Genomic DNA, 13312 nt, shown 5'->3' with positions numbered 1-13312 from the left:
TCATTTTTTCATATATTTATATATATTATATATATGTATATATGAAAAATATATCAAAAATGTATGTAGGTACTCAAATGAAAGCTCTTGATGAGTGTAACATCGAGATGAGCTTATATATTTAAAAACGTCAATAGTTAAAAAAGTACAGTGCAATTTAACAAAATTCATAATTTTATAAAACAAAATTTTATTTATTTATATTTCACAAGTTACGGCAGTCCACATGGTGACTGAAAGGTTGCTAATTTAATATTTAATAAATAATTTACAAACCTGCATCTTTCTTGCTACTCCATCAACTTGAGTCTGTTCTAGCCTCATCCGCTGTGCGATTCTCAGTGGCGGAGTTGACCTGTCACTGTTACATGGAAGACTCTCCGTGGCAACATTAGGATTACCAAAAACAAAATGCATCTGCACAGCGGCTTGATCGTTCTTCAAAGCCAGCAGACCCTGCCACATGACGGGGTACCGCCTGAGGAGCATAAGAAGTGAGTCCGCTTGAGGTGGAACTTGCGAAGCATGAGGTGGTGTAGCTACTTGATGCTTTCTGTGTCGGTCTGGCGTCAACGCGCGATCTGGCGCTTCACTCGCAGCCATTGGATACTGAGAGCGAATGTGCGCGGGTGGTGGCTCATAATAAGGACCGCGAGCACCGGTGGGTCCACCAGCAAAAACAGGATTACTCCCGGTATTGTACTGAGGTGGTGCTGGCAAACGCTGACCACCGTGCATCATATAGACCTGAGCGACCTGGGGGCTGTCTGTTGTCCGGTCGTGAGGAGTTCTGGTCGCTCGTACCAGCTCTAATGGTGGGCTGTGGCTTTCTTCACCGCTGGCTTCCATTTTAGGATCGAGTGGCAGATGAGGCGAACGCGCGTCGGGTACGTGATACGCTATACGTGGTGTTGTCAATGCTGCCTCTTGTTGAGCTCGCAAGAACTGGTACTGAATAGGAAGCATGTAAGGTGGTGGTAATTCACCAGCTCTTGATAGTCCACCGTAATGATTTACTACGTCACCCTAAAAAGTAAAATATTAATATTAATATTTAATAAAAAATATCAGTCAGAGGAAATTATAATTTTTTTTTTTGACATTATTGAATTTATTTTAAAATATTAATAACATTGAATTATTAATTTATCAAAATTTTTTTCTTTTATTTTAAAAATTAAGGCAATGACAACTTCAAACAGTTTATTTGTGAATTTTATAGAAAAGTAGTAGCTTAGTGTTAAAAAAAAAAAAAAAAAAAAAAAAAAAAATCCTTTGATCAAATACAGCTTTTGATACTTTTAATATTCCACACGACGTATTCTACTTTTTATAAAATTTAAAAAAATTTATAAATTAAAAAAAAAGAATTTTGATTAAATTTTCTAAAAATAAATTTTAAAACTATCCAAGTTAATAAAAAAAATTAATTCATTTACTAAAAAAATTTTTTAAAAATAATTATTCAGTCCGGCTTTAAAATATCTCAAAAACTATTAAATAAATTACATATAAATTATAGGGAAATATTATCGAGATATTATACTTGAAAAAAAATGAAAAAAATCAATTTTTAAAAAATTTGACTACACCTTTCTCAACCATCAGTTTGTTTCAGTATTAAATTTAATTTTAATTCCAATCGTGTAAATTATATAGCTCTGTAAGTACCTGAGAAGCATTAGTATGATGATGAGCAGGCGGAGGTAATGGAGGGCTCTGTGTTCTGTGTGGTGGAACGAGTCCGTACTGACCTCCTGGTGATGGAGCTGCGCCTGGAGGTCCATGCTAACCAAAACCAAGCAAAGATTTTTGTTAATGCCGTTTATTTCTATCACAATTAGCATTATTAATAAACTAAGATTTTTTTCTCTATGAAATTTGCTAAATTACATATTTAAAAAAAAATAAATAAATGAAATTTCTTAAAAAAAAATAACCACCCAGCAAAGCGAGGTTACTGTTATAACAAATTCAGGCGATTATAAAGCCAAAATAAAAATACTTACCAAAGCTGCTTCGTAGGGAACAGAAACCCGGCTCGGACTAGCAGTAGGGACCATAATGCACCCAGACATCGATACTTCAACTTTGGGTGGTTCCATCCCAGCGATTTGTGGTTTCGCCGCAGCAGATCTCGAACAACTAGCCACTGAAACAACCGCCTGTGCTCCAATAATGTGCGGCTGGGTAGGTGGACTGGCAACTCCACCGCTCATTATCGGGTTTGGAACGACAGCTTGGAGCAAATGAGCTTTCGGGCTTGGTAGATGAGTTTGCCCGTTAATTCCCTTGAGATTGGTAGCCTGGGAAATGGGGTTGTGGATCCTCTGGACCGGAGTAGTCGCTACGTTGCTTGGATGGGCATTGATTCCCATTTTCTGCTGCATGTTCACTATCGTCGGTGTCTGTTGTTGCTGTTGCTGTTGTTGTTGTTGTTGCTGCTGCTGTTGTTGCTGTTGTTGCTGTTGTTGCTGTTGTTGCTGCTGTTTAGCAGCCTGGAGAAGATGTTGCTTGGGGTTCGGCGGGATATTCGAGCTGTTCAGCACCGGAGACATTGGCTGTCCCGGTTTTCCATTCGCGCTGCTGATAGGAACCGGCTGCTTGCTACGCGGACTCAATCCGGGTGAAGAGACTCTTCCAGCAGGAATTTGCAACCTCAATCCAGACATGACCTGGTTCGGCTGCTTGATGATATTCTGAACCGCGGGCTGACTCGGAGTCACCGGCTTGGACACGACGATTTGCTGAGCCACCGGAGTGCTGGCAAGTTTGCTGGGATTCAGCACGTGGGCCTTCAAACTGGTCGGCTTGCACTGACTGGTCACCAGATTGGTCGGCGTGTTGGTCAGCACAGACGTAGACACCGGCGAAGTCATCGTCGGCTGGACGACCACCGAGGAAGTCACCTGAGCAGTAGTAGGAACTGGAACAGAAGCCTGGGACTTGGTGATGACACTCGGCTGGACCTTAGACGGCTGGCTGAGATCAGCAGGCTCCAGATTAGGCGGCGCCTCAGGAACTTTAGCCTTGGGTTCTTCAACAGGTCTGGGATGGGCTGGTTGCAACGTCGGCGGGAACTTGTCTCCCTTGATGTCAGTTGTTGTGCGAGTTTCAACCAAGCTTCTGGGAATATTCTGGATCTGTCCGGAGGCTGTCGAGACTGGAATGTACTGGCCTTCCTCGGACTCTCTCATGGGAATTAGCATGCCAGTCACCGGGTCGATCAAAGTCATTGGCTCTAAAGAAGACTTCTGTCCCAGAGCAGCAGGCATTGGTTTGACCGGCTCTTGCTTGACCGGAGTCTCAGGAACGGCAACAGAAGCTGTCTCAGTGGTTTCGCTGTCACGAGTGATAGTTGTCGTGGTGGTGGTAATTGAAACCGGAGACGGTGCTGATGTAATTGCTATCTCTGGCCTGGAATCCTTGCTCTTTTCTTCCCCGCTGTCTTCATTGGTCTCGGAAGTTCTGCGCGAAGTTCGTCGCCCGCCTCTTGATTTTCTGGTTTCAACGATCATAAGTTGCGGCTGGAGAGGCTTGGAACCGTTGTTGTGCCTGGTGCTTCTTCGAGTGGCTTGGACACCAAGCAGAGCCTTGTTGGGAGTCGATCCGCGGACCACGTCCTCAATGGTGTCATCAACAGTGGTCCTGCTGATGTCTTTCTCCGCCAGTCGTTTGGATTTCCGGGTGTTGGTCGCAGGAGAGACAAACTCTTCTGCAGCGACTTCTTTGACAGCTGCTACTGGTTGTGCATTGGGTCCTGCAGCTGCAGTCGGTCCAGGTGATTTTATCGTCAAAATAAGCCGCGGTCGACCCGCGTTGTCTTCCTCGCTGTCATCGTGGAATTCATAAACATCAGCAGGCAATTTGTTCTTCTCTTGCTTGCTGTTTCTCGGAGTACGTCCTCCACGTTTCCCAGAGGCCGCTGTTCTGTTGACCCGCCTGCTGGATACTCCACCACGGCCACCACCGCGACGAGTCTTAGACCTGACGCGACGGGAGCGAGGTTCAACTTCGCAAGATGTTTCAACGCCTTCGTCTTGCTCATCATTGTTGGAGAAATCTTTCTTACTATCGCCCTCTGTGGACTCGGTGTCAGGCCAGTCTTCGCCCTTGCTGGTGTCGTGGGACTCGCCATTGGTCTCTTGATCATTGTGGCTGTCTTCATCATCGTGAACCTCATCATTACCTTCTCCATCGCAGAGCGCGTCGACAGTTTTTATCACACTTTCGATGTTCACCTCCTTAGCAGACCAATAATCACTGTCTTCCTTGCTGTCCGTAGGATCTTCGCGGGCGCTGTCGATGGCCAGGGGATCGTTTGACTCTCGAGCTTCATCAGCAGTATCTTCCTCGTCTTCTTCACACTTGGGTTCTTCTTCCTCATCCTGTTGTTGCTTTATCTCCTTGGGCGGTTCAGTAATCAAAGGTTCCTCTTTCGGTACAATGACTTCTGGTAGAACCTTAGCCGGAGCTTCGGTGCTTTCACTCTCAATCTTCTCGACTTTAACCTCAACTTTCTCAACCGGCTTGCTTTCTTCCTTGATAAGATCAACTGGAGGTTTAACATCTTCTTGTTTGACCTCTGGAGATGGTAAGAATTTAGTTTGGACGGTCGCTGAATCAGTAACTTCTGTTTTAGGTTTCTGGATCTCTGTGAATCTTTCTTGGCGCTCTGCCAGCGCTTCTGATGTCGTTGGTTTCGGTTGAGGGGACGAAATCATGGGAGTAGCCATTGAAGTGACACTTGTAGACACGCGAGTTATCGATTGGGAGACTGTTGAGACAAGTGGAATGTGAGGTTTTATCAGTAAAACTCCTTGAGAAATTGGTGGTCGTTGCTGCTGTTGCTGTAGTTGTTGCTGTTGCTGTTGACCAGCTAAGGGAACTACTGGCGTTACTGCCGGTTTATCAAGAGCGACGTGGGATTGAGAGAACTGGCTCACCACCGGAACCACAGTCTTGATCAGCGGTTGGTTGGGAATAGAAACAGTGGTGGGTATCAAAGAGTGCACCACTGATTTGTGAACCAGATGTTGACCATGCGCGACGATCACTGGACTGGGCGCAGATGTGTGGGGTGGATGGGTGGTCAGCAGATGAACGTTGGTCAGTTCCGGTTTCTTCGAGGACAATTCGCTCTCAACAGCGTTATTAACCGGCAATTGTTTTTGCCTTGGTGACAAAACATTCTCAGCAGGCTTACTGATTGCTGGCGTAGATGTGCTCGCAGATATTTCAATCTTGGCCGTTTCAGGAATGAAGGTGGGCGGCTGGTTAGGCGAGGGGACCTTCGGTGACGTAGAGGCCTTGCTCGTTGGCTCGGGAATCACCGCTGGTGACAATTTGGGCTCTTCAAGTCGTTGTGGCGACTCGTTAAGATGACCGGGAATTAGAGTTTCTATAACAGACTTGCCACCAAATGCCATAGAGTCTCGTGGTTTCCCAGAGTCCCGTGGAATTCCCGATACCAGCGGGGGCACTGACATGTAAGGCCGCGGTGGAATATTCAGCGTCAAGGGCGGAAGACCACCACGAGGATAGCTAGGCGCAAGTGCCCGCATTCCTGGTGCGTGCTGGATCACCGGCTGCTGACTGGCTGCCGTTGAGTAGATGTGCTGTGACGACAAATCTCGATGAATAGGAGCAGTTATCGGAACACTCACTGGGATCCTGCAGGTTGTTGATGTTATCGAGGGAGTCTTCATGCCGTGAGATAAGTGAGAGCTTATCGGGATGTTCCTGGACCACTGTCCGTTCGGCGACAAAGATGGAGCTTGTGAAGGGATGACCGTGGAAGGACGTGGCTGGACTGTCATAGTCGTAGCTGGAACTGTGACTGACGGAGATGTCGTTACAGCGACTGACATTCTTGGAGGCGTTTGTCGAAGAGGAGGCACCATCTGGCTCTGCAGCGAGACTGGAAGTCTCTGATAGAGAGGCTGCGAGGAAGTTACAGGCGGACGTGGACTGGCCGCTGATAGTCTTGGGGCTTCGTTGCTGATTATCGGCAGACTACAAGGCATTGGCGGCTTGTACTGACCTGGAGGCGAAGATGGAGTCGCCACTGGAGCTCTTTCTCTTTCTCTGTCCTTACCAGCTTCGACTTCTGGAGTCTCTGCTGCCTTTGGAGGCTTGTGCTCGTCGGTCCAGGAGTGGGAGATGACGGACGCTGGCGGACTCGGCGACCTGACGGCCACCGGTGAAGGCGTCGTGCAGTTCGGTGTCTTTTCTACAGGAGTCGTCGTTGTGGTAGTTGTTGTGGTGACAGCTGTTGTCGTTATGACAGACTGCTTGCTGACTGGAGACTTGTAGAACGACGGAATATCCGGAGTCTTTGGTGGCTGAGTTAGATCGAAAGACTCGTAATTCGGGTCCTCCTCGGTGTCGGTATCGATTTGAAGGTCGTGCTCGCTCTGAGGCGTGTCTGGTTTCAAATCAGCGTCTGTTTCGGCACCGGTGGAAGCGTTTAGACTGTCAACAGCTTGCTGCATCTCATCGACGTCTTCCTGAGGTGCGTCAGGCGGTGGTACGCTGGCACCGTCACCTTCCGGCTCTTCTTCATCACCTTCGTAGGAAAAGTCCTCCGTAGATCCGCCAAATGTTTCTTCGAGCAGTGCCGCGACCGCGTCCTCGGTTTCTTCTTGCGAAATAACCACGCGGGGCTTGTCCTCGACTTGTGGAGGTGGAGTAGCTGGTGCCGGAGGCTCTGGTTCGTGGTTCCCAGCACCAGATTGTCTTCCACTTTCGCGCTCCTCGGGTTCTGAGATGCTTTTGATCGCGTTCTCGTGGATCTTCTCGTCGATGTCCATTCCGAATCCGGGGATGAACTTGTCCTTCTTCTTCTCGGACTTGTTCGAGACAATGGTCGGTGACGTGACCACAGACGGAGAAGACACAGTAGGAGTGGTAACCGAAGTCGTCGCTGGGGTAGACGTAGTGGTGGGTGTCTTGGGAATTGGACTGAGAATAGTGTCCCTGGAAACAGGCAACGGTGGAGGCGAAACTGTTTTGCGAGAGATGGGACTGCTGGCTCTTGGAGGACTCGGATCAGCGCCCAGGTAGGGTAGCGCGCCGGCTTTGTCGTGATGGTGGTGATGATGGTGGTGGTGATGGTGATAATCCTTCCGGCTGCGCTCCTCTTTGGACTTCTTTCGCTTTTTTTTCTTCTCTTTGACCTTCTCGGGGGCGGTGGTGGGCGTGGAGGGCTCCACGCTGTCATTATCATCAGTGAACCTGAAGACGTCATGGTCATTGCTCTCGTTACAGACGGCCGCGGGCTTGGGCGAGACAGGGAGCCCGAGTAAGTTGGCTTCAATCTCTCGACCGGCTTCCACAAGATCAACGCTGTTCTCGTCCTCGATTTGGTGACGGCGTTTCTTCTCAGCCTTACGTCTCACCCTGTCGACGTCCAAAATAGGACTACGCATGCCGTCGCTGTCAGACCCGTAGGCGTTATTTTCAGACGGTAGACTGCCAAGACGATTGAAGAAGGGCGCTGTTGGCGCATCATCAACATCGTCTGACAGGGGACCAAAAATATCCTCCATGCGCTGTGAGTCTCTGGCCTCTTGTCGGTTTAGTCTCTTTCTCCGAGTTTTGGCTTTGTCCTCGCTGGTTCTCTCTCGTCTTTTGTCCTTCTTGTTGCGTTGCTTTTTCTCGGCTCTGATGCGCTCCTCAGAGGTAACAGAGACTTCAACGGGAGTCGAAGCAACTGAGGAAGACAAAGCGACAGTTGTAACAGTCGTAGAATCGTTAACATGATTAACACGACAGTCACCGGAGGTGGATATGATATTTTTACAGGTCTCCCTTTTGTGCTCGTTACTGTCCGGTGATTCAATTTTAATGTTAATACTGCCCTCTTCGCTGGAGATTGATAGCTTCTGTCGTTTTTGTTTCTTTTTGTGTGATTTTTTCCTCGAGTCACGCTGATGATTATTAACAGCCGGATGGTTTGACGGAAAGGATACCACAGGGATGCGTTCATCATCGTCCGATGACCTTGGTTCCTGCTTAACAGTACGCAAGCTGTTGATCGAAGAGCTCTCCGTGGGTGTGTGTTTCTCCTCGGTGTCTGCGAACCCGAGGTCAACGTCACTCTCAAGAAATCTCTCGGTTTTTATTTTGTGGACTTTGTTATTGAAGGACTCGTCTTCTTCGCTGGTGTCCGAGTGGATGCGTGATCTTGAGCCCTTACGTGACAGCGATTTGGCACGAGTTGAGTCTGATTCAGAAGTACCCTCGTCTTCAGTTAATGCCTTGCTGCTGACAGAATCACCGTCCCAAGAAGTACTTTGTTTCTTTTCTTCTCTTCTGGCACGGCTCTGCTTCAACTGTGAAAATTTGTCTTTTAATCTGACCTGACGTTTTTCCTCCTCGAGTTTCTGCATATTTTTAGTCGACCGGGCTTTTACTTTGTCGTACATACTGATGTAAGCAGGCTCGTCATCGACAATATCGAATATCGAGTGCTTCTTCGGCTCGTCACTGTCAGTGTCCGTTTGAGAGGGGTGCCGTGTCTGCATCTCGTGATTCGAGGAGTGTCCATCATCGTTGTCGCTGTGCAGATTTATCGGGACGTGATGGTGCTCGCGCTGAGACTCCCGATGATGATGGTGGTGATGGTGATGGTGATGATGAGATCCGCCTGTTTGGTTATTATTCGGTGGACTGCCATTATTATCCGTTCGCTTGGCAAGTTCGATCCTTGAAAGAAACTCCTTGTCAAGTTCATGAGAGACGCGTGGGCTGCGGTCCTTCTCCATTCGCTCTCGTTCCAATCGATTTCGCTTGCTCCGTTGTTTATCTTTGTTACCGCTATTACTTCCACTACCACCGCCACCACTTCCACTGGTCGCAATATCCCGATTATTATCTCTATTTTCACGACTGTCTCTGCTTTCCCTCGACTCACGACTATCGCGACTCTCACGATTTTCTCGACACTCCTTAATTTCTCGACTCGAAGAAATAATAACATCTTTACCAGGTAATTCATTGCTGCCGTGAGACTGCAATGACGGTTCTCTGCTCTCACGACTCTCCTGGCTCTGGGTCGACGTCGAAGAGTCTTTGCTGTCCCGGTTCTCCCTGCTCTCCCGACTAGTACGATGTGAATCATTCCTGTGCTTACGATCTTCAGATCTCCGATTTTGCCGAGGTCTGTCTTTGCTATCACGCCGGTGGTCAGATATTTTCATCCGCTTGTTGCTCTCATCATCCTGAGGAGTTTCCTGAGAAGAGCATCGTCGCTTGAGCGAAACAGGAGCTGGCGAAGAAACTTGAACCTGGTTCTGGTTCCCCATATGATGATTTTCGACAGGCTGCCGCCTGGTTTCATCGCGCTCGCGTTTGCTATCTTTATCTTTGTCCTTGTCCTTGTCATCGCGATCACGCCTTTTGGCATGTTCAACAATTTTTTCCTTCTCCCGCTTCTCCTGATCCTCTCGTTCTCTCCTCTCGCGTTTTTCCCTCTCGTGTTTGTCTTTCTCAACTTTTTCAACTTTCTCAACTTTCTCAACTTTCTCAACTTTCTCCTTCTCTTCTTTCTCTCGTTTTTCCTTCTCCACCCGCTCGCGTTCTTCCTTTTCTTTCCTTCTCTCACGTTCCTGTCTCTCTCGCTCTTCTCTCTCACGTTTGCGTTCTCGATCAATTTTCTCCTTCTCCTCCCTCCTTCGTTCCCTCTCAAGTCTTTCCCGTTCTTCCTTTTCCCGTTTCTCAAACTCTTCACGTTCCTTCCTGAGGCGTTCTTTTTCCTGTTTTTCCCGTTCTAATCTCACCTCACGTTCTTTACGTTCCCGTTCTTCACGATCCCGTCGTTCTTGTTTGTCCTTCTCCTCCCGATCTTTACGTTCTTTCTCCAAGCGTTCTTTTTCCTTTTCCCGCTTGTCTTTTTCCCGAGCTTCAATTTCTTCTCGTTCTTTTCTTTCTCGATCTCTCTCTTCCCGATCCCTTCGTTCTTTATCGAGTTTCTCTTTTTCACGTCGCTCTTCATCTTTTTCCCGTCTCTCTCGTTCCTCACGTTCTTTCCTTTCAAGTTTATCACGGTCTTCTTTATCCCGTCTCTCTTGACGTTCACGATCTTCTTTATCTCGCCTCTCACGTTCCTCTCGTTCTTTACGTTCATAACGAGCCTCTTTGCTCTCTTTAATGTCTCTATTATTGTGAGTGTCTGTCGCCGTGAGAGTATCACTCGACGATTCAACTGCTGCATTAAGACCCGAGGATGACGATAACGACAAGGATCGTTCATCTTTGTCATCCCGTTCTTTATTACGAATTTTCTCACTATCATTGTCATCTTTTTTTGTTTTTCTCGAGCCGTCTTTACTTCGACTGTGCCTCGAGTCTCTGTTTTCTTTACTGTCTCTGCTTTCTCTACTGCCGCCGTCTTTTCGTTGTTTAACACGTGATGGATCTACCGTCGACGTCGTTGTCGTCGTCGTTCCCGCAGTTGTTGTTGTTGCTGTAGAAAATATCAAAGTTGTCGCAGTCGCGGTTGTAGTTGTTATCGTCACCGAGGCCGTCGTTATTGTCATAGGTAAAGAACAAATAGAATTATTATTATTGTTGTTGTTGTTGTTATTATTGTTATTATTGATCATCGACGTCGAATCACTAGACGAGGATGAAATTAACGTTGAATGACGACTATCACTAGCTGATGATGTCGTTATAGTTGTCGTCGCAGTAGTCACTAATGCTATTGTACTAATTACTGCCAAATTCGCCGAGGTTAATGCCGAGCCAGCTGACAAGCTAGACGACATTGATGTCGATAATGATGTTGTTGTACTAGATAACAACGAGGTAGATCCAATGTTTGTTGTACGCGCGGTTTGAGCCGCATTATTACTCCCAGATGAAGTACCAAAGCAGCTACCAGCCGCGGTACCGCTTCCCAATCCAATGGGCAGTGAGACCGGCGGTAATTCTGGACTGGCTGTTTTTATCGAAGTTCCCGGCGTAATAGGAGTCGCTGGTACTGGATGCACACAGTTGTGGGCCGCTGTTCTTGGATCAGTCTTTAGCGATGACGACACCAGTGTTGTCATCGGAGCAATTGCCGTGGTAATGACAACAGACGATGAAGGTACGACCATACTTCCAATACTAGAAGAAGATGTACCCGCGGACTGCTGTATCGGCGGATGACTAGGGAATGGATACTGCAAACCAACTTTGCTATTACAGGAACTCTGAACTCCTAGAACCGGTCCAATTCCGGGTGAAACTCCAGTCGCAGATCCAGTCATAGCTCCAACAACACCGGGTGGTTTATTATTACTGATAGTTGTGCTACTGTTACTGGTACTACAGCTAACTAATGAAGAAGATAAACTTGTGGTGCTTATCAGCGAAGAAGAAGGTATTCCAGTAACACCGGTGAATTCACGTGGTTCATACTTTTCACTGAAATTCTCCAGTCTCTTGGAATCCTCGTCAAAGACACTTCTTTTAGCCAATACTGACTTAACAATGTCCGAAGGTTGTACTTCATTGAGATCAAGATCCAGTAATTTGTGACGAAACTTAAATCTTTCAGAGGTGGTCGCGTCGAGTTTGGCTAATGCATCACCACCAGCGGCACTCAGTGCCCGTGAACCCGACCACTTTTCGTATTTCTCGTCGAGAGATCGTATTCGCTCTTCGAGACTAGGCGACTGTGGGGCTGTTTCGCTGTCTGAACTTGTTGGGCTCGGACTCGGGTGTCGGGGAGGCGGTGAAGCCGGTGGTTGGGCCGCCGCACTTGGACTAGGTACCGATAATGACAAACTCACTGCACACGTTGGACTTGTTACTTTGGACGCTGGTGCACTAGTTGTTCTCACACAACTACTACTACTAACATTTATATTATTGTTATTATTATTATTACTATTGCTATTATTAACACTATTATTAACATTATTATTAATATTATTATTACTGTTATTAACATTAACATTATTGTTGTTGTTGTTGTTGTTGTTGTTGTTGTTATTGCTATTGCTGGTATTATTATTATTCATCATCTGTGCAGCAAACCTCGGAAGCGGTAAAGAAAGCGGACCTTCTTGACTGCGTTCTCGAAACCTCCTCGGTTCACTTGGAATGATATTTTCCGGTCGCTCGTCGACGAGAGGCGTGCCAGGTCTCGAGCTGTCATGATGCTCGTGATGCCTACTGGAAGTGTCTCGTCGCCTTTTGCAAGGCCCTGGCCCACGACCTTCGCAACTCCCGCGCCTAGTATTGTGATGAACAAGAATTTTGCTATCGCTGACCCTCCTGACGTCCATGCCCTTCCTACCGGAGTGGGACGTCACGAGAAGTGAAGCTATTTCGGGCTCATCGTCGTCGCAGAGGATCGCTGAGGAACTATCGAGCTTTGGCCGTTTTTTCGGCGCGAATCCCTCGTCGCCGCTGCTATGACACTCCTCGAGCTGCTCGAGTAAATGCACCCGTTCTTTCTGGAGATGTCGAATGTCCGGCGGTGGCAATAGCAATGAAGATGGTACTGGAGGCTCGACACTCGTTACCACACTCTGAATAGCATGACGTCGGGGCGGTGGCAGTAAATCGTCATCATTGAGTTTACTGTCACCCAGGACACTGCTCTCGTAGTCGTCGTGACTGGCACCGCTCCCTTGACTGAACTCATCGTAACTTCTGAACCTCCTGGACGTTGGCTCTGTGTAGTCACCCTCGTAGTACGGATCCGCTTGATATGATCGTCTGCTCGTCCGTGACATTGCCGTCGGGTGAGCTGGACTCGCGCCAGGTGTGCTACCACCACCTGGAGTACGAGAGTAACTCGCTGTCCTCGCTCGTGGTGGCGTTTCATACCTGGTAAACCTGCTTCCTGCATTAGGCACTGTAACAGCCGCTTCAAAGCTTCTTTCTCGCCTGAAATTTATCAAAAAAAAAAATTTTATTAGTTTAATTTTTTAATTTTCTTTTTATAATTTAATTAATTATTTTATTTTTTTATCAATTGTTTAATTTAAATAATTCATAAAAATGTTAGGGAATTTGGTACTAGGCTCTCAATTGTCACCCTTTAATATTGATAATAATTAAAAAAAAAAAACATTCAATGAAATTTCATTGATTTTTTAATTTTATAAAAAAATTTTTAATAAAAGTCAAGAATTTTATTTACATAAAATTTTTTTTTTTTTACATAATTGTGAGTAAAATCAAAAAGTTGTTGATAGAGTAAGAGAGGTGAAAACTCCTTGGGGACTTGTCGTTTAATTATACAACAAATAACAAAATAGTTAACAAAGTTTATCAAGGTAAAGTGTAATTGAGTTGTCTTAGTTTTAAA

General features: G+C 46.7%; 1 protein-coding gene across 5 annotated transcripts in view; it reads right to left on the bottom strand.

Moving 5' to 3' along the window:
* Positions 1–13312, bottom strand: part of LOC141536407 (uncharacterized) — a 91664-nt gene that overhangs the window by 2529 nt on the left and 75823 nt on the right. For 4 of the 5 annotated variants that reach the window (XM_074256893.1, XM_074256894.1, XM_074256895.1 and 1 more), the window contains 3 exons: positions 2010–12888; positions 1672–1788; positions 277–1026 (listed from right to left, as the gene is read on the bottom strand). In XM_074256893.1, coding sequence (XP_074112994.1) covers positions 277–1026; positions 1672–1788; positions 2010–12888 — 11746 coding nt within the window. The remainder of the gene's footprint in view (positions 1–276; positions 1027–1671; positions 1789–2009; positions 12889–13312) is intronic. The other variant, XM_074256896.1, reaches the window with a different exon arrangement.

This window comes from Cotesia typhae, unplaced genomic scaffold (assembly GCF_013202065.1).
Source record: "Cotesia typhae breed Kobodo isofemale line unplaced genomic scaffold, CoteBio_Ctyphae scaffold_152, whole genome shotgun sequence".
Classification (NCBI taxonomy): Eukaryota; Metazoa; Arthropoda; class Insecta; order Hymenoptera; family Braconidae; genus Cotesia; species Cotesia typhae.
Note: the sequence above shows the minus strand (reverse complement) of the source record. Positions and strands in the feature narration are given on the sequence as shown.